The sequence below is a fragment of the Athene noctua genome, chromosome Z, assembly GCF_965140245.1.
Source record: "Athene noctua chromosome Z, bAthNoc1.hap1.1, whole genome shotgun sequence".
Lineage (NCBI taxonomy): Eukaryota > Metazoa > Chordata > Aves > Strigiformes > Strigidae > Athene > Athene noctua.
This window is the reverse complement of record NC_134077.1, coordinates 57,653,274-57,680,108: the sequence shown is the minus strand read 5'-3', so window position 1 is coordinate 57,680,108 and position 26,835 is coordinate 57,653,274. Positions and strand designations below refer to the sequence as shown.

Sequence of the window (26,835 nt, the reverse complement as noted above, 5' to 3'; positions counted from 1 at the left end):
GCTCTTATAATTTTTTTCTCTACTGGTTTATTCTAAAGAAAACATACCTTGTAATGATACTTGAGCTTTTGAACTTGCAAAGTTTTAAATACATTTAATAACATGCAACAAGCTTTTGACTCAAAAGTTTATGCAACATTGATAGGTGAAGGGGAAACCAATAGAAAATAGGATAAGCAAATATTTATTTAAACAAACATAAGTGGTTGATTTGTTGATTTCTTCCCCATAGGTAATTGCATCTATTTATATTGTGAATGTAAAATGTTTTTTTAAATCAAAGCTTAGTATTTCTAGGTCTGTGGAAAACAATTGTCTCTACCTTTTCCAATTAAATATGTAAGTAATTACAAAGCAGTTGTTTCATCATTTGAAAGCTAAATATTTTTGTACTTTTTGGTGATAACAACTTTTTAGAATACCTTCCTGACATAAGAAAGAATGCAAGCAGGTTTTAAAGGACTCAGGATCCTCTGAGTTTGTCGATCCTGGACTTTCATACAAATATAGTTATTCTCTGAATAATGTTATTCATTGCTAGTGCAAGTAAATATTTGCCTTGTCTAATAGTACTTGATAACCAGTACATACAGTTTGAGATGTCAGAATCAGTTTTTTTTTTTTTTGTAAGCTACAGAAATGTGTACACAGCAGTACAATTCCCACTACTCTAACAACTTGAAAATTCACATCATATCTCTGTTCCCACATTAAGGTTGGCTCTACAGGGAAAAAAATCAAAGTCCAAGTTTATTTTTACTGTAGATCTCTAACCTTTATTAGCATTATTCAAAAGCAAAAATAAACATCTGTGGAAGAGTTTTCAGGATTGTGCTATATAAGTTTTTCCTCCATGGTTTTTCAGAAGTACATCAGCTCACTTAAGAAGGATGAACAAAAATTAATTTTTCAATGGAGGAGATCCCAGTTCCCTTATCAGTTAGTCTTTAACTACAATGACAGCAAGAAGTTCACAATGCAACAGCCAAAGGAAGGGAGAGGAAAAAGGCATCTACACAGATTCTCATCCCTTACAGGTAGCAGGTTTAGACTTCTAGATGAGGGAGGTTTTGGTGCCATAAAGGAGACAAGTTCTAAGCAATTTTTCAGTGACTGTGGAGTTCTCTAACTGTAAATTTTCCAACAGGCCGAAGAACTCTTCCCAAAGTATTACACTGTATTTCACCTATTTCTTAATAAGAGCAAGTTAGTACATTTTAAGGAATCCTTTGGGCAATTTATTCCTGGAACTACCGTTTATGTGATATGATTAATCTTTCTTCCAATCACCAGTGCTATTTTTTCCTGCTTACTTGTTGCTTTCTTGATAAACTTCCACTGCTTGTGGTTTGATTATCCTGTAGCTGAGTAATAGAATTATGCAGATTACAAGGCTACCAATGTTTTCCACTGAGCTTCTGAGGGCTTTGTTTATCCAAAATGCTGTTAAATCTCTCATGGTGCAGCTGATTAGAAATACAAGCACTCAAAGTACCTGGCAGCCACTTTTGTCTGCAGCAGCCTCTAGGCTTTACTAAAAGTGACACTCCAAGAGGCTGTGCAGAACTTTGTGGTGTTTTCTTGACCAGTTATTAGCACCCAGCACATTTCCCTTCAACTCCTCTGGCTGATCCACCATTAACCATGTGTGCCCACTCCCACAGATGCAGGCATATGAACTCCTATCTTGAGAAGGCTGCCCAAAACTAAGAGATATGCAAAAGGTTGGTGTGAATAGATTTTTTTGAGAGCTGGTTACAATATAAATAACCATTAATGGTGAAAATTCTGCCCACAGCTAAAAAAAGTGTGTGTTTTGCTGAGGGTAGGTCTGAGATTTTTAAGAAGCTGGTGTGATGTAAACATGCTTAGAACTGAAACATCTGATTGTCTCACATGCCCAAGTTGCTCAAAAGTAGCTGAAAAAGCTGTGCTTGCATGCAGTTGGGAAAAGTTTTAAAGCACTGCTTTTCATTAAGTGGTGTGGTAGTTATGTTTGACCTCATGGAAGACAGTCAGAAGTAATTTTCAGTTAATATCTTGTGACAAAATCATAAAACGGCTACAGGTTTTTCCCTCTTTCTTCTGCTTGGACATTGTTAGTCTTCAAGACCAAAGGCATACAAAATCATATACTGCTCTTTTCTGCTGATCAGGTTTTCATTGTTGTTATGCTTCCTTAAGAGTGAACCTCATCTTTAAATCAGGAGTGTACCAACTAAAAAGACCAAGAAACAGTGCTCTGTAACAGCCAGGAAGAGAATGCATATTGTCGTTTAGGGTAGAGATAGGAACCTGGAGAACAGCTACAGTAGAAGGAAATTTTAAATGTTTCATAACCTCATATTTTATTATGTGCAAAAATATATCAATGTAGGTTCAATGAGGGAAGTAACTTAAGTTTTACTGGTTTTAAAAAGTGACTTTTGGGATATTGTTAACGTGGAGAAGAACAAAGCAGAATATTGATACCAATATTTCAGTTTTACTCCTAAATTATGTATACACTTTTTCTTGACTATTTCTAGCTAAAAATATGTCCTTAGCTACTATGAGAAAGAGCATTGGTAGAAAAGCACTGGAAATCCTGCTGTCATTCACTCAAGAAGTACTGAAAAAATGTTTGTTTTTTTTTTTCCTGGGCCTTCATAGAACATGGTCATTTTAATGTGTGAAAAATAGATACAGGATTTTTATTTGTTATTTGTGGTTTATATCCACTTTTCTGAGGAGTAAGCAGCTATGTAAGATACAAAGATTTGAAGAGAAACAGACCCCAAATGTTATGCATATTTCAAAACTGGGAGATTAAAATAAACTCAGTTTTGTACTAATAATCATGTGTGGCTTTCTCTTTAGGGTGGGTAGTTTAGTTTCTCTTTGTTTTGTTATTTTACACAGTGATAGATATTCACTCCAGATGACTTGTTTATTTTCTTTGTCACTCTGTGTACTTTGTGCATGTCATTGCTCAGTAAGTAAAAAGGAATAGATTCAGAGAAACTTTCTTACTGGCCCACACAAGTTTGATGGGTACAATGACCCCAAATACTGGTGCAGTGAAAAATATCCCAGATTCAACCACATTCTAAGTAGACGTTATTTAATATACTCACGCTTCAACAGAAATGCCTGGATTAAAGCATACCAATTAAAGTAGCGTTTAGAAAATGAACAATTAACTGGATAAAAATCACAAACTAGTCTAATTCTCAAAAGGCAAAACTGGTCCTTGCAGTAGGAATACTTTGAAAACAACCACTAGCAGCAGCTCAGGTGTCTTTCTAACAGATGTCTGAGATTTACCATAGCCCAATTTTGCTGATTTAATTGCATGGTAAACTAATCTCATCTTTGCAATGTGAAGTTACCCACTATCCTAACACTGCAAACAAATGAAAAATGATGAGAGTAAAATAAACCTCCTGGTGTACCTTACCTCATGAGAGAAATAAAAAAGACATTAAGATGAGCAAATGAGGAAACAAAAGAATTTTCAGATTATTGTTCTTATAACTGGAAGCATAAAAGAAAGACTCTTCTCTCAAATCCTAAAGGTTTGACCACATAGGAAAATTTTCCTGAGTAACTCTGCATGTGCATGCTGCTGTTAATATTTACTAATGTTGTGTTTTGTAAAGGCTTATGGTGTGCAGGAATAATGGAGCTAACACACATTTAATTACAAGCCTGCAATCCTGTTGAATGCGGAAAGAAATCCCTTATTTTTACTATTAAAACCACTAATTAGAATTAATGCTACATAAATATTTCAGTATCTATGGAGGTGTTAAACTGGCCATCTCCTGTTGCTGCGATGAGCCCTAACAACAGTTGTTAAATTCTTTTGGGTTCAAGCATTTTATAATAGTGATAAAAACACATAAAATAACTGGAGGTTCAAAGAGCGACTTAGAAACATATTAGATTAAAAGATGTTTTGGGAAAAATACCTGTTTCTGTTGCTGGAAAATACAATAAAGTTTTGCATTTTTGTATTTCATAATGTAGTTTAAACTTCACTCAAATTATTGTGTTACCTCCCACAAAAGCCTGTTTAGATGGACTGGTTTTACTCCCTGTGCTGCACCACCCCTATCTGAAAGTCAAGAAAGCAATGGATGTTTCCACTAGATCAGACCACAGCTATGGCAGAGCTGGAACAGGAAGTCTGATTGTAATCATGTATCATCCTGCTCTTCAGTTTATCATAAAGCATTCAGTAACATTCAGACAAATGTTTTTGAAAAATCTATCAGTGTTTACTTGTGCTGTCCGATGGCAGTGTTTAATTAATTAAACTACAGCTGATAGCACAACAGCAGCACAGTTCCAGTCTCTTCTGGTATTTCTCTTGGAATTCATGATTTATTAAAATTTCACATCAAATGGAACAAGACATCCTCAGAATTTTTGACTGCCAGTTATCTGGGCCTGTTTTAATCCCTGCTCTCTATTATTCACAATTATCCCCACTTACAAATGTATTAGAAAGTATTTAATCACGCTCATGTGACAGCACCTTGCTACGTTCCCTTCAGACATATACCAGATATCAGTGTTTGGTATGCCTGTTTCATAACTCCTTCATCCTCATGTTTTATCATTTGGGTAAAACCATGTAGGACCTATAACATTGCTAATGTATTTTAATGTACTTTGGTGGACTTTGCAGCATTAGGCTAAAAGACCCTTTTCCAATCTAAATGATTCTATGAGTCTGATCAGATTTTTATTACAGGTTTTTGAAGTATCTGGCTTCTGGTCTAATAACTAATCATCATAATTCAGGTTTTAAAAAGATTTCTTTGGATCACGTGCAAAGATTTTGTGTTTTAACCGTTCCTGCATATATTTTTTTGAAAAAGAAATAATAGTTTCTTACTGGTTATGTTCTTATTCCCCAGAACACAACCTTCTAACACATTACCACCAGGAGATTTAAGAGTATTTGTACATATACAAGAATACAAGAATACTTACATTCTTGTTTAATTGAATGGTTTATAATATCCTTCCTCCCTACCTTTCTAATTCTTCCAGCTTTGGGTTGTTTGGGTTTTTTTTTAGTTAATTCACTGGTTCATCTAAGATCCTCAAAACTTTCCGTTACCATGTACTAAAGACAGAGAAAAGGTGTGTTCAACTAAGAATGCCAAGCAGCCTGTTTTATGCACTCCTTTTAATGAAGAGGCTGTAATCAGAAATACCTGCTTCATTTCTGTAAACCACTCCATCACATATAAGCCAAGTTACAAAAATCAACATATATAATTAAGTTGTAAACCATATTAAATGAAGAGCTCTGAAAGCTACTGTTAAAACATAAAATTGGGTAAGGGTAAAGAAGAGCATTTAAAGGAATCAAATAAGGATAGCTGAAATAAAGAGTCTGAATTGTTCAGTGACTGAAATTTTTGGCAAAATCTAAGCTGTATCTGGAGTCAGAGGAAATACTGAAATTTTATACCATGGTAGGATTCAAATTTTATTCAGATAGTATCTTGAAAGACTCAGAATAAACATGTTAGAAACAAAACAAAATCATGCCTTTGTCCATTGAATCAAAACTACATAAAATACTGGGAAAAGAATTGAAATTGTGCCTTTAGCACATGAGTTATTTGGGAAGTAATAAGCATGAACTAATGTGGTTGACAGTGTTAAGATGGAAGAAAAAGGCCTAGAGCTTACAATACAGTTTCACAGCTGCATACATATTTTGTCAAAAATGAATGCTGACTTGTATGAATATACAGCCTGGTCTTTAAAAGACCAGTGATGCATTTAAGATCAAATATTCAATAAATGAAGTTCTGCAAACCGGGCAGTGGAAATAGAGCAGATAATTGCCTCCCATTTTAATTATCACAAGAATGAGAAACATTAATGAAGAGAGGCTTTTGGATTCCTTGTGTTGAAATAAGTAAAACAATCTGTGGAATTAGTAACCAAGTTCCTCAAAATATTGAAAATAAATATTCAGCAAGAATTAGACATGATATCTGAAAGAATGTTTGACTTAAAAAATAAAAATAGACACATAAAAGTGATTAAAATACACGTTGATTATTTTGTATCATGGAAAACATTAGAGCTGCTGATAATGTCAGCAAAAATGTCAACTCTTGTCCATGTTCTTTTATTTCAGGGGAAAAAAGGCTAATTTACTTCTCATTAAAAAAATCTGTTCAGCTGGGAGGGAGCTGAATTATCAAAAAAGATAGTAAAAATGGAGAAATGCATGTGCTATCAGATTGAGTGATGATGACTGGTAAAGAGACCAGCAATGCCAAGTGATTCTAAGTTCTGCCTGTAACATTTTGAAATAGCTAAATATTATGGCTAATAACATCAGTAATGCAATAAATGTAAGTCATATTTAAATTGCTTTCCCTCAAACATAAATCAGATTTAAACTACAATCTGATTGTGACCAGCATATGTTTCGTAAAATAATAGAAAAATATGCACAATGCTTTTTGGCTCTTTCCTCACATTTTTTTACCCTCATGACACAGAAGCCCATGTTACAAATCGCCATTTTGTCTGGGAAGAGACTCAAGGAAAATCTGGCAGTTACTAGAGTACTCCTTTAGGTTCTTAGGCCAATTATAGACATGTTATTTTGATAGTGAGATATATATATATTTATTGTGGGAAACAACTCTCTGTGCATAGAATTATACAAAGCCAGGTTATAAACCTAATAAATTCAAAGAAATGTATAGCCAAAATAAAATTAGGAGAAAATGCTTTTGTGACCATCCAAAAAGAAGTTAAATATTTTCTGTATTACAAAAAAGTTGTTCATTACAGAAAACATCAGCTACGTACTAATCAAAGACAAGTCTCATGTCTAGTCATGAGAACATGCTGTCTATTTTGCCCGTGTCTCCACCTAAGAGGTCAGAGACACTGCTCAGTAGGCTTTATCATCATCAAGTTCCTGCTAATGAACTCCACAGTTCAGTTTGTAGGTCTGCTACTATGAGTATCATTAATGCAGTTCTGGTCCTATTCCTGTGTTTGAGTAAAAGGGATCTGAAAGGGGAAGACTAATTTTAATGCAGAAGCATGGAGGAAAGCATGGAGGAAATACTGTATGTAATATATTTGAACCATGCCGTTTCAGAATTATTGCTGCCATTTTGATTCTCTTGTGTTGACCTACCATTTTTAAAGTTACACCTATTCCTACTATTCAGTTATCATAGAATTGTAGAATCACAGAATGGTTTGGGTTGGAAGGGACCTTAAAGATCATCTAGTTTCAACCCCCTGCCAGGGGCAGGGACACCTTCCACCAGACCAGGTTGCTCAAAGCCCCGTCCAACTTGGCCTTGAACACTGCCAGGGAGGGGGCAGCCACAGCTTCTCTGGGCAACCTGTGCCAGTGACTCACCACCCTCACAGTGAAGAACTTCTTCCTTATATCTAATCTAAATCACCCCCCTTTCAGTTTAAAACTGTTACTCCTCGCCCCATCACTACACTCCCTGATAAAAGCATCCCTTCTTATCTTTCCTGTAGGCCCCCTTTAAGTACCAGATGCTATAAGGTCTCCCTGGAGCCTTCTCTTCTCTACACTGAACAACCCCAGCTCTCTCAGCCTGTCCTGATAAGGGAGGTGCTCCAGCCCCGATCATCTTCATGGCCTCCTCTGGGCCTGCTTAAGCAGGTCTATGACCCTTATGTTGGAGGCCCCAGATCTGGACACAGTACTCCAGGTGGGGTCTCATGAGAATGGAGTATATCGGGAGAGTCACCTCCTTCTACCTGCTACCCACACTTCTCTTGATGCAGCCCAGGACTGACTTTCTGAAATTATTATATTTATACTGTAAACTAAAGAGAACTTTTTAAAATTATAGACTTTTATCTAAAAGTGATTGTTTTAAATATTCCTTGGAAGAGAAGTATTAAGTTCAGCTGTGATCAAGTCTGTCACTTTTACTATGCAGAGTTGTAGGTTTTCAGTTTCTGGAAATGTTTTATTCCAGTCAGTTTTTCACTAACTCTGTCCAATAGCAATCTTAAAATCTATAAAGACAAGAAGTCAAACCATTGTGAATGAATGCAGTTTATGACCTTCTCCCAGGGTCTGTGTCCATGCTCTTGACCCATTCTAATTCTGCAACAACTGCTTTTTGCTAATCCCAGTAGGCAAAATATATTGACATGGTGGCATTCAGAAATTTGAGATTTGCTTTCAAAGGGTTGGAAGAATTGAGAGAGACATATCCAGGTCTGACAGAGGACTCATTAGTGGTGAAGGAACAAGTCAGAATGAGACACAGATGTGTAAAAAGCCTGAAGTGGTAAAGGATTTTAACTCAGTGCTTATTACAGCTGCATAAAAGATTGGGGTAATAACTCAATTTGGTGTGTCAAGACTAGAACTAGGAGACCACTGCCACTCTGCCTGTATTTTAGATCATGAGCTTTTCTGCGGGACTCATTTATTCTCATACCTCTTGCCCTTATCATTCTCCGACACATTTCCTTGTGAGGATGACTTTTCAGGTACTGCAGATAAATTAAATACACTTGTGACATCAGGTACTTTACTGAACAAAGATCTCTATTAGAATTCCAGATCCTGACCTATCATGGACAAGAAACCATTCTTTTCTTAACCTGTAGAATTCACTTGCATTTCACACAAATAGTGATGTTAGAGCAAAAACTTGACCCTACTTTTCCTTATGCCTTCTGCTTGGAAAATTTAAGCATTCGTTTAAACGCTCTGTATCCAACTATAAAAGGGTGTCACGCAGGCACACACAATCAAATTTAGACAGGTGTTAAATTTAATAAGATTTATTTGTTATCATCAAAATAATTTAGAACTTCAACAACATTAGTAAACCACAGATTCAGGATGTAAGAGGGGTTAATTACAACACAACCGACTTAAGAATTTAGAAATGGTGACCCAAAACGCGCAAAACACTCACCTAAAAGATGACTCTCAACCTCAAAGACTTTACTCTGGAGGGGCCCCAACCTAAGGGGAGAGTCCCCGACTGCAGACCTGCTGCTCTGAGGAGGACTGGCTCCATGTGGCCTCTGGCGGGGCTCCGTTTATACCCTAGTCGAATCTGATCTGTGGTCATATATGGTCAGAGGTCTAGAAACTTCTCTCAACCACAGGATTTTGCTGGCTGAGGGCCTTGTCTGTTGACTGAAGGGCCTTGCCTTTCAACTGAGGTGTGTATGTGATGATCATCACCAACCAAAGTGGATGTAAGTGGCCACAGTCACCACTGTGCTGGGCAGTTCCACCCCCAAACCACTCACGCCTTCTAGTTTTAACTCCTTCCTTTCAGTGGTCGAGAAGTTTCAGCCTTTATCAGGGTGGGTGCACCTGCCACACAATCCACCCCATGACCACATTCACAATTCGACTGGTCTCTTTGAAGTGGTGGTACAGTCACCTCTTGCCTCCAAAGTTAAAAGGGAGCACAGTCTCAGTGAGTTTTAAGGGTCACTGTGGATCATCATCCCTTAATTATTTTCAGCATATTACAAATTATCAACAATCAATAATGCAGTATCAACTAACAGTATAATAGCAATCAACAGTACAAACAATCAGTTGTACGGCAACAGTCAACAATATAATAATCAACAGCAGCAGCAAACAGGTAGGTAAATACTATCCTAAAGTTACATTGAGATATGTAATACATGAACAGATTCTGTACTTCACAGTTGACACAGATTTTGTCACAGCACACTTAATACAGCTTATGATAGTACGACTCACAGTAATCACAATTATAACCATTTTTTAAAGATTGGAGGAGGCTGACTAGCTATCCCAACAAGGAAAACCCAAACATATCCAAAACTTTCCCCAACCAACTGGTCCCTAATGTGGTAACAATTGCCTCTGACTCTTTTGTTACTTTCTTCATTTTGTTGATCTGATCTGCTTCAGGATCATTGACGCATTTGGGTTGTGGACACAGCACTCATCAGACGATAGATGCAGGACTCCATACACACCTTTCTCCATTAATAATATCAAATCCAATACAGTTCTTTTTTTGATAGTAATTTTCATTGCATGTTGTAATTGCTTGTTCTTGAGTCTTAGGCTATCAGCTGTGACATTAGCTAAGGCTGGTACCTGCAGACCCAGTTCTAGAACAGCTTGGCAGTTTCATACTGGAACAACTCCCATCCAAAATACTGATTCCATCCACCATCCAACTCGTGTTGAGGTCTTCTGCCATCCCTTCCAGAAGTCCATTGGTCTACAATCCCACGATACTATGATCCCACGATACTATGATTGGTGTGGGTCCCTCCTGATAGATTTGACAGAGAGAAAGCACAGCCAGTGTGCAGACTAGTCCCGAGCTAGTTGGATATAACTGGGAATATAGGTGGCTGTCAGAACATGCCCACACTAAATTAGGGGGGGCATGGACCGTGAATGTTCAGCATGAACCTGGCAGGGTAGTGAGGAGACAACAGTCTTTCTTACTAAATCTAGGGCAGAGAGCCATAAGTAACTGGTATTACTACATATGCAGCCCTGTATTAAAGCTTACTGAGAAGGAGGATGTAGCCATAGAAGTGGCATTTTATCTATGTCCTTGCACCCAATCTCCACCTGGCAATTGCAGAGCAGAGATTTTCCTCCTGGGATCACCTTATCCTTTTTTCCATCCCTGCTAGTTTCATAGTATATGTCTAACCCATGTGCAGTTAAGAAGACAGTAGAATGAGTTTCGGTTACATGCACTAGGACGCTCATCATTATCCTTTTCAGGACGTTTGATACACCATGAGGCATTTAATGGTCTTGTACATTGTAGGGAATGTTTGTCAGTACTCCATTGAGCACTGTATTCGGTAGTTTTCCTACTGAATTTTGGGCTACGGTGTAGTGCCATTCTAGGTCCACCCTGTGGCTTCATGAGTGGTTTGGAGAACATAAGCACATCTGGCATCCCATATTGAGCTAGCATTTACTTCACCCAGTGACCAATTATAGACAATGTAACTATAGCCTCTTCCCTTGGTCTCCCTAAATCTCCAGCTATAATTATTATATTGGTGCCATATGAGCTCAAGGTTTAATGATATATTAATGTCCTGCACAAAAATTGGTAAAGGGTCTTCTGCTGACTTGGAGGTAGGTAGGCAAACCATTATTGAGGTTAGATTCATTCAAGCAAACCTCACCAACCATTTTTGCCACTACATTGTCATCCAGGTCTACATTGACTATATTGGCTGCTAACACCCTGCCAGTAGGAGCAGCAGGGTGGTCTGTTTCCCCATTGTCCTGCAAGAAAACACAAAGATGAGCCTTGGTCCTCTGAGACCAGGTCTTGAGATTAGAAGTCGGGAATTATCCACTGAACGCTAATACAGTGTTTTTTCCACTCTCATCAAGGGCTTCCCAGGCATATGAGCCTCTGGGTTTTGCCAGGGTCGTGGGTATGATGCCAATAGAAGCCAGTCTGACCCTTACAGGTTGGCCCATGTACCTCCTCAGTGTGAAGTGGTGCCTTTGGATTGTCCTGTTTTGGAACATGGCCCATTAATACTCCTGTAGAACAAAATGAGTACGGTTCATTGACTGCCTGCCAGCACATCGATTCCTAATATATTTATTCCATAAGGGTCAGAATCACCTCCACAGCCATCATCTTCTTTTCCCCAGGTAGTCAAGAGTGAGTTCAAGCTATGGAACATTTTTCTGCTGCACTCATCACACCTATAATGTTTATAGTCTTTCTTAATAGTTTAATTTGTATTTGATCAGCACGTTGTCTGTTTAGAACACTGATTTGGGCCCCTGTATCAATTAGAAACTCTAAACATTAATTTTAGACACACAGGTATACCTATATAAGGCTTCTTGTCAGCTGACCATTGACAGGAATTTACCTTTCTGAGTGGGTGGCCTGAGCCCCAAAACACAACTTCGATTTTTAGAATTCTTCCTTCCCCTCACAGTGTCATGTAAGGGTTAAGCTTCCCTCTCCAGGGGGGCTGAATTTACCCGAATTTCCTGAGTTTTCCCCTCTAGCAATTCCACCAGCTTCCTGATATGATCAGTGGATTGCTCTGGCTGTCCCCTAATGCTTTTTGCCGAAGGTCAGTTCACAGAATCATGCAGGTTGGAAAGGACCCTTGGGATCATCGAGTCCAACCATCAGCCCTACTCTACAAAGTTCTCCCCTACACCACATCCCCCAGCATCTCATCTAAACGGCCCTTAAACACATCCAGGGATGGTGACTCCAACCCCTCCCTGGGCAGCCTGTTCCACTCTCGGACCACTCTTTCTGTGAAAAATTTCCAGGTTGTTCCTTCCTGGATTGTAAATTTGAACAAGCCTGCCTCACTGGGCTTCAGGCTCCTGGAGAGGAAGACATTTAGGGTTTTTTGGCTGGCTTTCCAGACCTTTCTATTTCTGTCTACATCATCACCCAGTTCAGTTCACCTTGCTCCTGTAATCAAACATACCATTTAACACTGTGACCTAGGTTAACAGATGCACAGACAGATTCTGAGGGTCTTGCTGATTTTATTTATTTGCCCTCTGAAACCTTTCTCTGAGGGACTAGACAGGTATCTTTAAAATGTCCAGTAGTCCACTAATAAGAGATCTAATGTGTGGGAGGTCCACCAGTGCAGCCATTGGTATCCCTTGCTGCCCCCTTTCAGACATTGCCTGAACACACATGGCTTTTTGCACTCCTTCTGTTAACTCTGATGACTTCTTTGCCTGAATAGTCATAGGCTCTCCTCTATCCTTGGGGTCTACAACCCGAGCCAAATAAGCTACTCAAGACATTATTGACTCATCACCTGCCCGTCTGTCACTCGGAAATACTCCCAGTCCCCAGAACCCCTTGCTTCATCATCACTTAATAATATCCCATCTCCTCCATTGAAGCAACTTTCGAAAAACTTTCCTTGCAATTCACTGAACTTGGGTCCCATCCAAGGGGTCATACAGAAAGTAGGACACCTTTCACTAGACCAGGTTGTTCAAAGCCCCGTCCAGCCTGGCTATGGATACTTCCAGGGAGGGGGCAGCCACAACTTCTCTGGACAACTCTCCTAGTGTCTCACTACCCTCACAGTAAAGAATTTCTTCCTTATGTCTCATCCAAATCTACACTCTTTCAGTTTAAAGCCATTACCCCTCATCCATCATTACACACCCCTGTAAAAAGTTCCTCTCCATCTTTCCTGTAGGTCCCCTTTAGGTACTGGAAGCTCTCCTCCAGACCGAACAACTTAACTCTCTCAACCTGTCTTCATAGGAGAGGTGCTCCATCCTTCTGATCATCTTTGCAGCCCTCCTCTGGACTCGCTTCAACAGGTCCATGTCCTTCTTATGTTGGCGGCTCTAGAACTGAACACAGTATTGCAGGTGAGATCTCATGAGAGTGGAGTAGAGCGTGAGAATCATCTCCCTCGACCTGCTGGTTGTGCTTCTTTTGATGCAGCGCAGGATATGGTTGGCTTTCTGGGCTGCGAATGCACATTGCAGGGTCATGTTGAGCTGCTTATCAACCAACACCCCCAGGTCCTTCTCCTCATACCAGCCTGTATTTGTGCTTGGGATTGCCCCAATCTATTTCCAGGACCTTGTACTTGGTGTTGATGAACTTCATGAGGTTTGCATGGGCTCACCTCTCAAGCCTGTCAAGGTCCTTCTGGATGGCACATCCCTTACCTCCAGCCTGTTGACCATATCACACATCTTGGTGTCATTGGCAAACTTCCTGAGAACACACTTAATCCCATTGTCCATGTCGCCAACAAAGACGTTAAACAGTGCCCATCCCAACACTGACCCCTGAGGAATTCCACTCGTCACTGCTCTCCACTTGGGCTTTAGCTTTCCTGATCCCTGGCTGCTCACACAATTTCTCTGTATTCCTCTTGGGGTACTTGTCCTTGTTTCTGCCATCTTTAGGCTTCTGTTTTGTGTTTGAGCTTGTCCAGGAGATCCTTGTTTATCCATACAGGCCTCCTGGCTTTTTGCCTGACTTCCTCTTTGTTGGGGTGCATCACTCCTGAGCTTGGAGGAGACGATCCTTGAACATTTACCAGCTTTCTCAAGCCCCTCTTCCTTTCAGAGCTTTATCCCATGGTACTCTACCAAGCAGACCCCTGAGGAGGCCAAAGTCTGCTCTCTTGAAGTACAGGGTAGTGAGCTTGCTGTGCACCCTTCTCACTGCCCTAAGGATCTTGACCTTCAAGATCATCAAGAGTATTAACTTAGGGGCAGCTGGTAAAGTAGCAGTTTGTGTGGCATTCACCAGATTGTCTTTGCCATGTATCAGAACAGCAGTATGTAGGCTGAATTTCATACTTCTGAGACCACAAAGATTCATTCTTTGACAGGTAATGGTATATGGCAATTCTAAGGAGAAAGTGGTGTGCACTGTGACATCAAGAAGGCTTTTTTATTGGTTCCCAATTAGCTATAGCATTTCTCCTTCAGAACTCAGTAGGGGATTACATGGTGCTACTGAGAAGTGAAGAAAGTCTTTTAGAAGATAGGAAGTTGTATCTGGATAGTTAGCAAGTCAGGCAGATCCCTTCATAGGCAGACTGCACCAATACACCCACTGTACAGGTAAAATACTCCTGCAGTCTGTGCAGCCTCAAAATGCGACCACATGAGGAAATAAAAGATTTTTGGAACTGAGGAAACAGAATTGTCTTAAATTAATGAATCTTAAACAGAGTCAATCTCTATGGGAGTATTTAATTTATCAACCATTTTCAGAAGACTCAAGCAGATATCAAAAAAGCATGCAAGGGTGACTGCTCAGAAGGACAGGTTCTCTGGCATAAAAGATCTTCTAGACCTATTAAAATGTATAGATTTTTAATATTCTGTCCTTATAACAACATATAAAATAGATATATTCTTTTTAAATATCAAATTTGATCAAAATACGTATTGCTAAGCTTACCAAAAAATGCCTATCTTAATCTATTCATGAGAAATAGGTGCTTCATTAACTCCTACATGTTTAGTATCTTTGGTGGTTTATGTAGTTAATTTTTCTGCCAGGAAGAAAACCTCCTCCATATTTCTGGCATGATTTTCCACCATCCTGGTAGCCAAACACCTTCAGTTTTATTTTGAAAAGTGACCGAGATACCATTCACTTGCAACCTACTGGTGAAATTTAACAATTACTCAACATCCTGTGCTCCACTATGCACAAGAACATTTTGTGAAAAAAAGTAACAGAGATGAGGGCAAGGTCCAAAATAACCTCCACAGCAGCATGTTTAATTTTCATAGGCATTCAGTTGTTTTGACACTTAAAGTAGAAACATTCATCCACAACAAAGCAGCCCATACAGTTCCAGAAGAAATTAGAATATACCTTCGGTATTGGAATTTGGTAATTATAAAGAATTTTACAGGGAGCCTGTTATGTACAGTTATGGTTAGGGGCTTCTGTGGATGACTCACTAGCATGTGTATAGGCTGTTTATTTTTTTACAATGTGTTTTCTCTGTAAACAAAATGAACTGCACTTCTGTAAAGCTATCTGCTTACTGCTTCACTCACCGAGAAACTGTAGCAGATATGCATGTATCAATCTCCAAACTACTTGTATAATCACAATGAATTTCAGTCTTCCAATCCTGAATGTGAGACTAGATGTTTAGATTTCTATTCCAGCAAGGAGGAAAGCAAAGGTCCATGGTCAACAGATGCTCTTTAGAGGGCCACCACTGATCTTAGAACTGTGATATTCTCTGTTAGCTCCCATAGGTCAAAAATGGTGTGAGGTTAAGCAATAGTGACAGCTGGCTTATGAAGTCAGTGTCAAGCACTTATGTGAGAGAATTTCAGCATGATTCTCAATGACAAATGCAAGTCATTTGCTTGAACACTCATCCAGGTAGGATGGAAATTCAATCAAGAACATTGATAGAGGATATTTTTTGTTTGTTTTTCTGAATTTGATATTCAGATATGCTATGACCCTATAACTAAAAATTAAGTCCGGGAAAGGTGCAAACCATGCATGGGAATTACACTTCTAGAATCTGCTAAGTGCTTGCTTGTATTCCCTGTGTCTTGCTATGCTAGAACATGGACAGTATTTCTTAGAACATGGACAATATTTGGTGGATAAAAAATTCCCACTATTAACATTGTTCTTTGAACACAAATGTAACTTTGTAGCAAATGCTAAGAAATATAGGTTAAGTTACTTAAAAAATGATTGATCAACTAGTTACAAATTCATTCAGTATATTTCTAAAAAATTAAAACCTAAAAATCAATACATTAGTATTAACACCAAAGACATTGAGAAGGACATCTAAAGCTTTTAAAATCCCGAATGATGAGGTCTAAATGACAAAATATACTAAACCATTTTGGAAATACATATGTTCTGTCTATTTCTGTTTTCATACATTCACAACATAATTCTGGTCTCTTGACCACACACTATTTTAGCATCCAGGATTTTCTCATCATCACTGTAGTCTGTGAAAACCTAATGACCTTCACCCACCAGGACAATCATCACTTTATTTAGATGTAAGATATCAAAAAGCTCAGGCTCTTGCAGAAAACACCTTTAAAATAAAGTTTTAAAATTTAAAGTAAAAAAAGAAATAAAATGAAAAATAACTTCTAGTTTTCATTAAAATCTATGAAATTACAGCAGTTTTACAACACCTTTCTGGAAATCTGTTATGTAGGTGGCATTATCTGTAAGATTATGGCTCTCTCAGACATGACACGATGCCCAATATGCTTCCCATGTCAACAGAAATGTAAATGTACATATAGCAAACACACTTAAAAATGTTTGTACCTGTCTGTGATGAAAGATGTAAAACTGTGTGGCCTGGCATTGGCTCTGTGTTAAATTTTTTGTCTTTATTTATCTATGTCATTTCCTAAGTGTCACCGATCCTGTATTTATAGCTAGGTAGCGTATCGTTGTACAGATAGATCCTGAAATTGTGTTTTCTTTAATGATATTCTCAAAGTCTTTACAAAATGCCTCAGATTTTACTTTTTTGTTTTGTTTGTTTTTTCAGAACAATTTTTATTAGGTGGTAATATGATTTCCATGTTGCTATTTTCTCAGTGTACTTTTGGCCTAAGCATAAGTAGCTACTGAATTAGTTTTCCACAAAAAGAAATTCCCCTCCTCCTGTATCACTAACTTCAGTGTGTGGATACTTCACAGTCTGGTGTCCTGCTTGTACTCCCTGTAGATCTCAGAACATTGTTAACGGCCATCTATCATCAATTACTTCCTTTCTGTTCACTTGACAAATCCTAAACTTGAAACCACCTTCTACAATATCAATAAAAGCACCTCCCTAAAGGACAAAGAGTACCTACATATTCAATCCCAACAGATGTTACAGGCTTAATGTTTTAATTCAATAGCCAGTGATCATATTCGTATTAGTCTCTTGTGGGCTCAGTCAAGACTGCTGAAAACTGCTGTCTGGAATGTGCATGTAGGATGTCATTAGTCTTCCTGATTCCCCTGGAAGTTATTTTTTTTTAAATGAAAATGAGAGAGAGGGAGAGGAAAAAACCAGAAAGTGAATAGTTTATCTCCATGGTAGAGAAATTCTGTTCCACTGAAGGAACAGAATAACTGCTCCTGCTTTGAATACAAAACATCAGACACAGACTGTCAAAATCTCCACCCTTTGGGACTCTGGGTTCACAGGTGGCACAGTGGGTCATGGTGACAGCAGTATATCATATGGGAATTTCCATGTAACTATGAGCATTTAAAATAATGCCACATCAGCCCAAGCCAGTCTGCTCAAGACAGATTGCTGTTGGTGATGGAAATGCATGCTTTCTTTACACTAATGCTTCAACCTCTGCTACTGACAGAATTTGAACTATCAAGTTAATAATGTTGGGAAATTTCAGACGATCAGCTCTAACAGAAGCCTCCTCTGAGAAGTAGCTTTCTCAGTGAAGTCCAATTTTTTACTCAAGCTCCTCCAGGTAGACAAGTAAATCCATTTGCCTCCTACGGAACTGCATTGGGCACAGAATTATTGAAAGCAACAGACTAAAGTAGTATGAGTAGATTGCACAAAATGAAGTCTGCAGCAGCTAAACGTCTGCCATTTCATGAATTTGTGGTGGCAGAGACCTGTCATTTTGCTTGCTGTGCAATAGAAGACTAAATAAAGGTCATTCAATTCAATAGATTTATGTGTTAAAAGATTATTATGCAAGGAAAGTATCCCATTTGATTACGTTTGTATCTGGCCTTTTGCCTCTCAGTTACACTCAGGTTGCTAAACTGAGGCAAAGTCAGATATAACAATGAAGTCCTAAAGTACTTGAAGAGAAACCTTACTGATGGATTTTACATGGCAGTCAATTTCTTAAGCTAAAATAAATCAGGTCCTATTAGTAATCATGAAGGTTCTCCTAAGACATGCTGAGAAAAGTAGCAATCAAGACACTGGTACAAAATGTTATTCTGCCTTTCCAAAATCTTAATTCAGAATAAACCAAATATTCTACAGCATGGGATAACAAATTGGTTAACCTCTACTATACCATAATCACACTTGTGTGCATAGTTAACTGACAGTTGTTAAGAGACTCCAGATACTTCATCTTGAGATAAATGGAATTTATTTTTAGGGAGTGATTCCTCTTTATAATAAATGTATAAAAGTGCAATATCTTAAATATTTACTGCATGCAAATTGTCCTTTTTTTTTGGTTTTGTTTTGTTAGCATCATATAAAGTAATCTTATGCAATAACTTATCTCTGCAAGAATACATTTGAATTTATTGTCGAATTAATGCATCTCTCCAGTTGAGTGCCAGTCTCATCAGTGCATTAACCACCCCATACAGGACTGTAGGAAAAAAAGCAAAATTTCAGTAACATCTTGGCAAACACAGTTCTCTATTGACAATACAAAATAACATATTAAAATGGGTATTTTGGCCCTATTTGGCCTACATTAGCCTACTATATCCTTTAATTGACTGTATTACAACTATAGACTTATAGCTTTGTTGTCTGAAATGCCTGTCCACAAGGCTAATTGGATCTGCCCCTGATTACAGGAACTTTCTAAAGCTATTCTTATTCTCAAATTGTTTTTAATTCAACCAGTATAATAAATTTTGTAATGATTACCAGAATTGAATCTGATACATCAATTAACCTTCACTTTATAGCCGACAGGATAAAGGAAAGCTACGGAAAAATAATCAGAACAAGATGGTAGGAGGAACATGAAACAAGACTAAGCAAAAAGTGCAGTCTTCTTCAGCTCTATTGCACCTCATCAACTGTTCAGTTTTAGTAGATCAATTTACCTTTAATTCACAAGGATCAGAAAGTATTCCTGAGTGTACATACGTAAAGCAGTACGGTAAAAATACTTTCTTTAGATAGCAAGGAGCAATTAATCAGTGTGATAGACAAGTGTGAATGCAGAAGGAAGGAGTGCCTTGGACAAAGACACAGTAAACCTTGAATGTCATGCACAGTGACACGGCCTTTTAAATACCTTAAGATGGAAAACTTTTTTTTTTTTTTTTTAAAAGATCTTACTGGAAATGAACAAGAACTGTTCAGCTTTTTTTTTTTTTTTTCTTGTGAGACAAATGAAAGCCCAATTCTTATATTTCTCCATCCTTAACACCAAGTGTGACTTGTTGGCTTCAGTCTGACTACAGCTGGGTTTAGTCCATGTATACACAAACTTGTTATTCTTAAAGGGAAACTGAAAAGTCTTCCTTGTCCTATCATTTATTTTTTTCCAGGATAGAAATGCAATCAAGAACTTTCAAAGTGAAAAGCGCAATCCTTTCGAGCCAGAACACTTAACAGCCCACGGAGTGCATATAATGAAGGTTTTGGACTACACACTGTTCAGGACTAGGTTTTAAAAGGAGGGGAGTGTGAACTCCCTTTCTTTCTAACTTCTAAGCATTTTGGCCACACAATTCTACCTCATCCACTTAAGTCAGCTTAGCACTTGTCTGAACTGTTGATTAGGCAAATTGTCTGAAAATGTCTCAAAATTAGACTGCTAAATCAGCCAAGCAAGAGGAAAAATGAGTGGGGTTTTTCAACCAGTTTACAGGCTGGCGAAGTGGCAGAGTTGACATAAGGGAAAGGGAAAACCCCATGCAGCTGAGAACCAGGAACTGAGGTGGTCTTGGAGTGTAGTTTCTTTCGGTAGCAATGAGCTCTGAAAAGAGGTCAGCTGCCTTGATACCAGATACTGATAACAGATGTGTTCCTGAGGAGCTGGCAACTGTGTATTTTGTGGCAGTCTACAAATACTCTGGAACTCCTAGGTGTTTGAGACAGTATCCTACAAAGCAGTTGGCAACTGGATGATACGATCATAGTATGTGATGTAAGGTTTTATCACAACTATGCACAATTTATTACATAGATATAGTTTCTAATCTATTTCACATATCTAAAGATCACCACTTACACTGTATTTTGGTTGATGTTATCTTCACTGTGACATGAAGATAAAATAAATCCTTTCTCACTGATCCCTCTCCCTTACATTCTGTAAGAGGAAAGAAAAATCAGAAGCTATTCACTCAAGTCCTTGCTTAGGCAAACTGTTTAGACTTCCAAGAATCTCACTTCAACTGTTGTGATCACATAACAGAGAATAAACTAATTTTTGCAACTGGCCTGAAATACTATTTCTTCAGTAATGAAGATTTGAGATCTACTGATTGTTGAGCAGACATGAGCCAGACTTCTGAAAAGCAACACGTAGGCATCTTTACATTATTCCTATCATCACACATGCAAACAAAAAAGATCAAAGAAAGTCTGCTCTTGCAGTGCTACTGCAATCAGCCAAAATGCTTAAAAAATTCACCTCACCATCTACAACTTCTGAACGTTTTCTGTTAGTGAGATATAGAATATTTATTTGCCCCCATGCTTCCAAGTTTCCACTGTACGAAAGCCGAAAAAAACCCTTTCAAAAAAACGCAGTTCAAATGACTGTCTCCATTGTAACAAACCTTAAATGTTTTGAATGGTCTGGCTGTAATAAAGACATTCTGGAAATTTTAACATTTAGACAATGCCAACAGAGCACATGTAATTAAAAAGAAATAATGGATTAATACATCTATCCAACATTTATCATAAGCAGCAGCACTTTGGGAGAACAATAAACCCAAATAATATTTCAGAAAAGCTAAATTTCAATGAATGACGATACTATAGTACGAAGTTATGGCCAAAAATATTGTATTTTTAACCAACAACATTTTTGAGGGACAGTAACTGTACAATATTAGGTTTTTTTCAAAAAAACTATTTCTGTCCCTCAAACAACACAGAATACATGCATTTAAATGACACTTTAAGAACAGCAAATATGATCTTTATTTTTAAATACTGCAAGTTGAAAAATGTATCAGACGATCCCCCTCAAAAAAAAAAAAAAAAGTCAAATAAGGATTTCCTGCAGCATAGTAAATGAGGAATCCAGCAACAGACTTCAGTTTAGACTCTATTTTGAGAGAAAAAAACCTAACCACAGATTTACAGTAAGATTGATCTGGCTGATTTTATATTTTTCACACTACCTTCAAAACCTCCCTCTATTCCTTTCTTTCCTGTAGCATGGCTACTGTGAAAAAGCTTGAGTGAAACTTACAGTAAAATCCCTTTAACTAGCAAACAGTGACCCTCAATGTATTGTTGACTACATAGAAATGTTCCCGGTTGACTGGTAACAACTCAAAATATTATGGGTAATCAGAAGCCAAAAAACAAGGAAATATCAGTAGCTCCTCAAACTAAATGTATGATTTAGCAAAATGTCTACTAAACTAACAAACTGGACAGGGACAAATGGCTTTAGTTGTTTAATACATATTAAAATATCAGAATTTATGGTTTATGTCAAAAGAGGGACCGTATTTACAAAAATGTGAATTTCTAAAACACCACAGTTGATTACCTACACCAGGACACTTGAGTTTCCTAACTTAGGACAGTCTCTCCAAAACATATTTACTTCACTGGTCTCTTAGCTAGAGGTAGGTCATTTGTAGGCCTTGTTAATATGCTGTGCACGCTTCATTAATTCACTAATGTAATAGTCTACAGGATAACCATGCACAGAACTCCAGGAACAGCAGCACATATAATAAATTAATTGGCTAGATTTTTTTTCATGTGGGCTAACATTTTTTTTTTTTTTTTTTTTCCTCCTAATATTTCATTCTTTTGTGAAGAATGTATGACAAGGAATGGGTCATAAGGTTGAGTTATCTGAAAGTCTTCTGCACCTTACAACCAAAGCCTGGGAGTCTAGTGATGTCTTTATATGCAGCCCTTTTCCCCCCATTTAGAGATTTTGCAAATCATGCAGTCAATTCTGACTGATATCCAGCATAAAAAGTCTCCACTTTCAAACTTAAAAAAGTGATTCACAATTATGTGGCAGTATGATTACAAATTACAGTTCATACACCTTGACAATCAAAAGTGTCTGAATTATAAAAAGTAAACTGCCCTTATAGCTGCATCATCCTATACATGTAAGGACAGTGCCAGTTAATTTGTGAAAAAGGCAAGTTTAAGGTTTCTGTAAAACACATACTACACCTTTCTTGTGCTAGTGAACATCTAGAATACACAGGTTCCCAAGCCGTTTTTCTTCCCTCCTCCCTCATTTATGACATTCAAAGAAATCACATAATTTTGGCAAAGTTAAAAGGGCTTCTGTCTTGATGGTTTTGCCTTCAGTTTCAAGTTAGAGGCACAAACTTCTGGACTCAAGCACTATAAGGCATAGTAGAAACCACCAATTAGAACAACAGCAACAACAATACCACCAGTACCACAACAGAATATACTGCAAGTGGGAACAGCTGTGTCATTTAAAAAGGAAATGTTTTTGCAAACTGTCACACTTCAATACTGTGTTAGGTGATTTGTGTAAAGCTTGCCTTGGCATGCCAAATACTATTTTTTTTCAGAACATGCTCAAATGATCTGAACACTGCCACAGGTTCAACTTACCTAAAATATACCAGAAGTATCCCAGTGGCACACATTTCTTGAAAACTTTTGCAATCACAATATAACTGTAAAGCATGAGTAAACTTTTGTTTTTGTACAAAACTCAAAACATTTCCTTCTCCCCCACCCAATATCCCATAAGAAAACAAACCAAACTAAAAAACCCCAAACAAACCCCAAACTTTGCTAGACACCACTGTCTGTTTTTCTTTTTGGCTACAGTTCCATTGACAGCACTGAATCCAGTGTGGGCAATGTATTCCCAGGTTAAAAGAAGGGATATTACCAACAGTGGAACTGTGAAAACAGAAGCTCTGTTGCATTTATAGCAAAATAAGGACCAATTTTATTATTCTGTATGTAAGAGTCACTGCTCTGATCCCCTATTCAGAATGTCAGTGTTACTTTTTATAACCTAGATCTACCTGCTTTAGCTTTGTAAAATAAAATGCTTTAGCTCCTTAAAATCATTGATATAATAGTGACTTTTGGTTGTTGTTATATCTAAAGTTTCTGAGGTTTCTGAAAGACTTTAACTGACCTCATGTTCTGTATTTTTTCATGGTATTTTTAGGGCAAGAGTGTATATACTCATTAGTACTTATGTACAATGGTTTGAAATATCTCTAAATTTACTTTTCTAATAAAGACTATTAGAAAAGTAAAAGTAATCTAATACGAATCTACCAAATATAAATTAAATTTGTATTTAAAAGCTTACATTCCAAACCTAGATAAATCAGTATAAGTTCTTCGAATAAGACTGGTTTCTACACCTGTATAAAGCCCTGACAAGATTTAAGCATTATTTTGAATGTGAATGGCCTCTGTTTGGGCATCTCCAATTTACTTATACTCAGGAATGTGCAAATGATTTTATACAGCACAATGCTAGTACCACTCTGTACTATAGTAGGTTTTTTTGTTTTGTAAATAAAAACCAACAAATCCCTAGTCAGAAATAAACTGACAAAATTTACATTCTTCTCTCTTAAAAAAGTAAATAAAATAACATTATTTAAAATGTGAATTAGCTATAAGACATACAATACAATTACATAGATACATATCAATACAGCACATTCAATTTGCCAAAAATTAATGATTACAAAGCCAATATGGATGCTGCCATATATATATATAGATGTATGTACAATGATTATAGCATTCATAATTGCACTATACCTACAAACAGTTTTAAATTACAAGGTGTTTTAAGAGGGAGCAAAAAATAGCAACTGTTCTTATTATTGTTGTTTTGAAGTTGGGAGGTTTAAGGATGAAAAACGCCTCATTAGTATTTGTTGTTAACTTTGGTAATTAACTAATAAGCCATTCTTTTTTCCACCTCCCATCCACTGCTATGAGGCAGCAATTTCAGTGTTAAGTGCACTCTAGTGCTACTTGGCACTGCAGGTAATCAATCACACTATGTGTCTAAACTCTGAATTTTCTATAGCTTGCTAGCAATCATGCACCTGGTCAAAAAACACCTTTCAACCCAAGCTGCAGAATAAAGGCTCAAAAATGTGTGCTGTATTTTTGTTGTTTAAAAATTGCACATTTGAATTTCAAGAATGATTTTCTCACTGTTTCATTTACATTAATAAATTTTTTCTAAAGAACATTGAGAGAGGCTGTTTTGCATGAAAGCCTATCAAATGTATGTAAATCAGTTAACAACCTTATCAAGAAAGGTTCCTGAACATGATCCCATCAATAATTTGTTACACAACTAAAGGTGCCTTGATATTGTTACAGAAGACAATCTCATACTGTATCTGACATAAGGAGAGATTTAAAACTGTCTTTAAATTAGTAGACCACATGCATGTGCATGGTGCACCTCGCAGCATATTTACTCACACTGTTGGTTTTGGCATTAGAAAATGGAACACTTTCTAAAAAGGGAACATTATGAGTTGAAGCTGTGTTTGTTTATCATTTGGCAGTTGACTCAATCAGGTCAGTTCCCAACCCATCAGTTTGGCATTTCAATCAGTATCTTATGTTTCAAGAGCATTGGTTTTATAAAAAGCCAGATTTGGCAAGATTCATTTTATACAATAAAAATTTTTCTACTGTGGAAAAAGAACACTTAAAAACGCTCTAACTTAAGAAAAAGCCCCTACACAACTGAAAAAAAACCCCACTGTTTCAGGCTGTAGCCACTGGGGAAAATGTAGTGTCCGTGACATTTCTTTTTGGCATTTGTGAATAAAAGAAGAGGGAAAAAATGGCACATGGCAATTAAAAAGAGATTCTAACATATTTCATATACATCCCAGGTTGTGTCTTAAATTATTTCATTACTGCCTTCTGTGCACCTTTCCAAACTGTGAAAACACGGTTAAATTTAATATCCTTAGACAACTGTAATTCTATTTTGCAATCCCAATAGTCTCAAAAGCGAAGACAGAATGAAGACACCCATGTCAAAAATTTAAAAACCACAGTATCAATACTTTTGATCCTTCAGAGAAAGTACATACTGTAAAATTTGAATGACTGATGAGTTAAATTTTGACGATAGTATTTTCCTGACCAAATCACTGAACAGAGAGTATTTCACCCAGGAATGCAACTGGGAAAAAAAAAAGGCCATTGTACCTTGTAAGAGGTAAGGAGGGAGGGGAAGGAGTAAGAGGGAAAGGATCAGGGAAAGAGGAAACCAGCTTGATTTTGCTTCAATAGCAAAAAATTGCTATCCTTTGTAAATGTATGACTGAGAATTTAAAACACACTGAGTCACAAGGTTTTGCCTAAAAAATGAGGAAATGTGCTGTGAATGTACTTCAGCATCTTTTGTTTTTCCTCCATATAGTTTAAATAAAATCATAATATTAACTACAAACTCTGTGGACATTCACAGAGTCCAGGCCAGCAATAAATTAGTATTATGCAAATTGTTTTCACAGATAATACAGTCCCTCTTGTATATCTTCAATCACGCAAAATTGGTTTTGGAGGGCCTCCTAGGCACAGTTAGACCAGGTTGTACTCCTTCAGGTTTAACTGTAGGATTGTGTCCTTGACAGCAGCAAAGACGAAGCGGATATTCTCTGTGTCTGTAGCGCATGTGAAGTGGGAGTAGATAATTTTGTCACTGTCTGGATTCAGGTCTACGAACATCTTCAGGATGAACTCACGTGCTGCTTGTGCATCCCGTTGTGGTCCTGATAATTAAGAAGAGAAAGTCACTTTTCATAAAGTCGATTCAATATTTGAACTTCTTTAACAGAAAACAAGAAAGTCTCAGTCTATGGTCCTCATGTAAGAGAAGACAGGGAACTTTTTACTAATCAGTAGTATCATATACTGGCTACTTTCATCCTGGGAGGAACTATGAAAAATAAAGATGGAAGGAAATGTCAGAAGTTCATCAAGTCAGAACTGTCATGTCATAGCTGCTTTTCTCCTGCTGACTATTCTCTTTCTTTGGTAAGATAATGTTTGAAACAGGTGATTTATAACTGCATGGAATGAAAAATGGAAAATTAACTATATTAATAAATCCTTAAAAATGTCAATAGAATTGGTGAATGTTCAGTCTACACCTACTAGATTTAAATTATACTTAAGTTCTTTTATCACTGCAATATTTTCTAGTTTTGTGAGGATTTAATAGGTAGCATAATGAAGTTATATCCTGAACTGGTCTGACACTGTCAGCAATAGAACTTAATTTACTTTAGTGATAATAAAATACACATGCTCTCCAGCTGAAGCTGTTTGATTGCAAAAGGTTCATGTTCTAACAAATCACTT

At 37.4% G+C, this 26,835-nt stretch overlaps 1 protein-coding gene and 1 pseudogene across 1 annotated transcript in view; both read right to left on the bottom strand.

Annotated features, from left to right (window-relative positions):
- LOC141973789 (guanine nucleotide-binding protein subunit alpha-14-like) overlaps positions 1–13,795 on the bottom strand; it is a 111,580-nt pseudogene extending 97,785 nt beyond the window's left edge.
- Positions 13,796–21,265: 7,470 nt separating this feature from the next.
- Positions 21,266–26,835, bottom strand: part of LOC141973918 (guanine nucleotide-binding protein G(q) subunit alpha) — a 128,924-nt gene continuing 123,354 nt past the window's right edge. Inside the window, exon 7 of the mRNA XM_074932924.1 lies at positions 21,266–26,243. Coding sequence (XP_074789025.1) covers positions 26,053–26,243 — 191 coding nt within the window. The 3' untranslated portion in view covers positions 21,266–26,052. The remainder of the gene's footprint in view (positions 26,244–26,835) is intronic.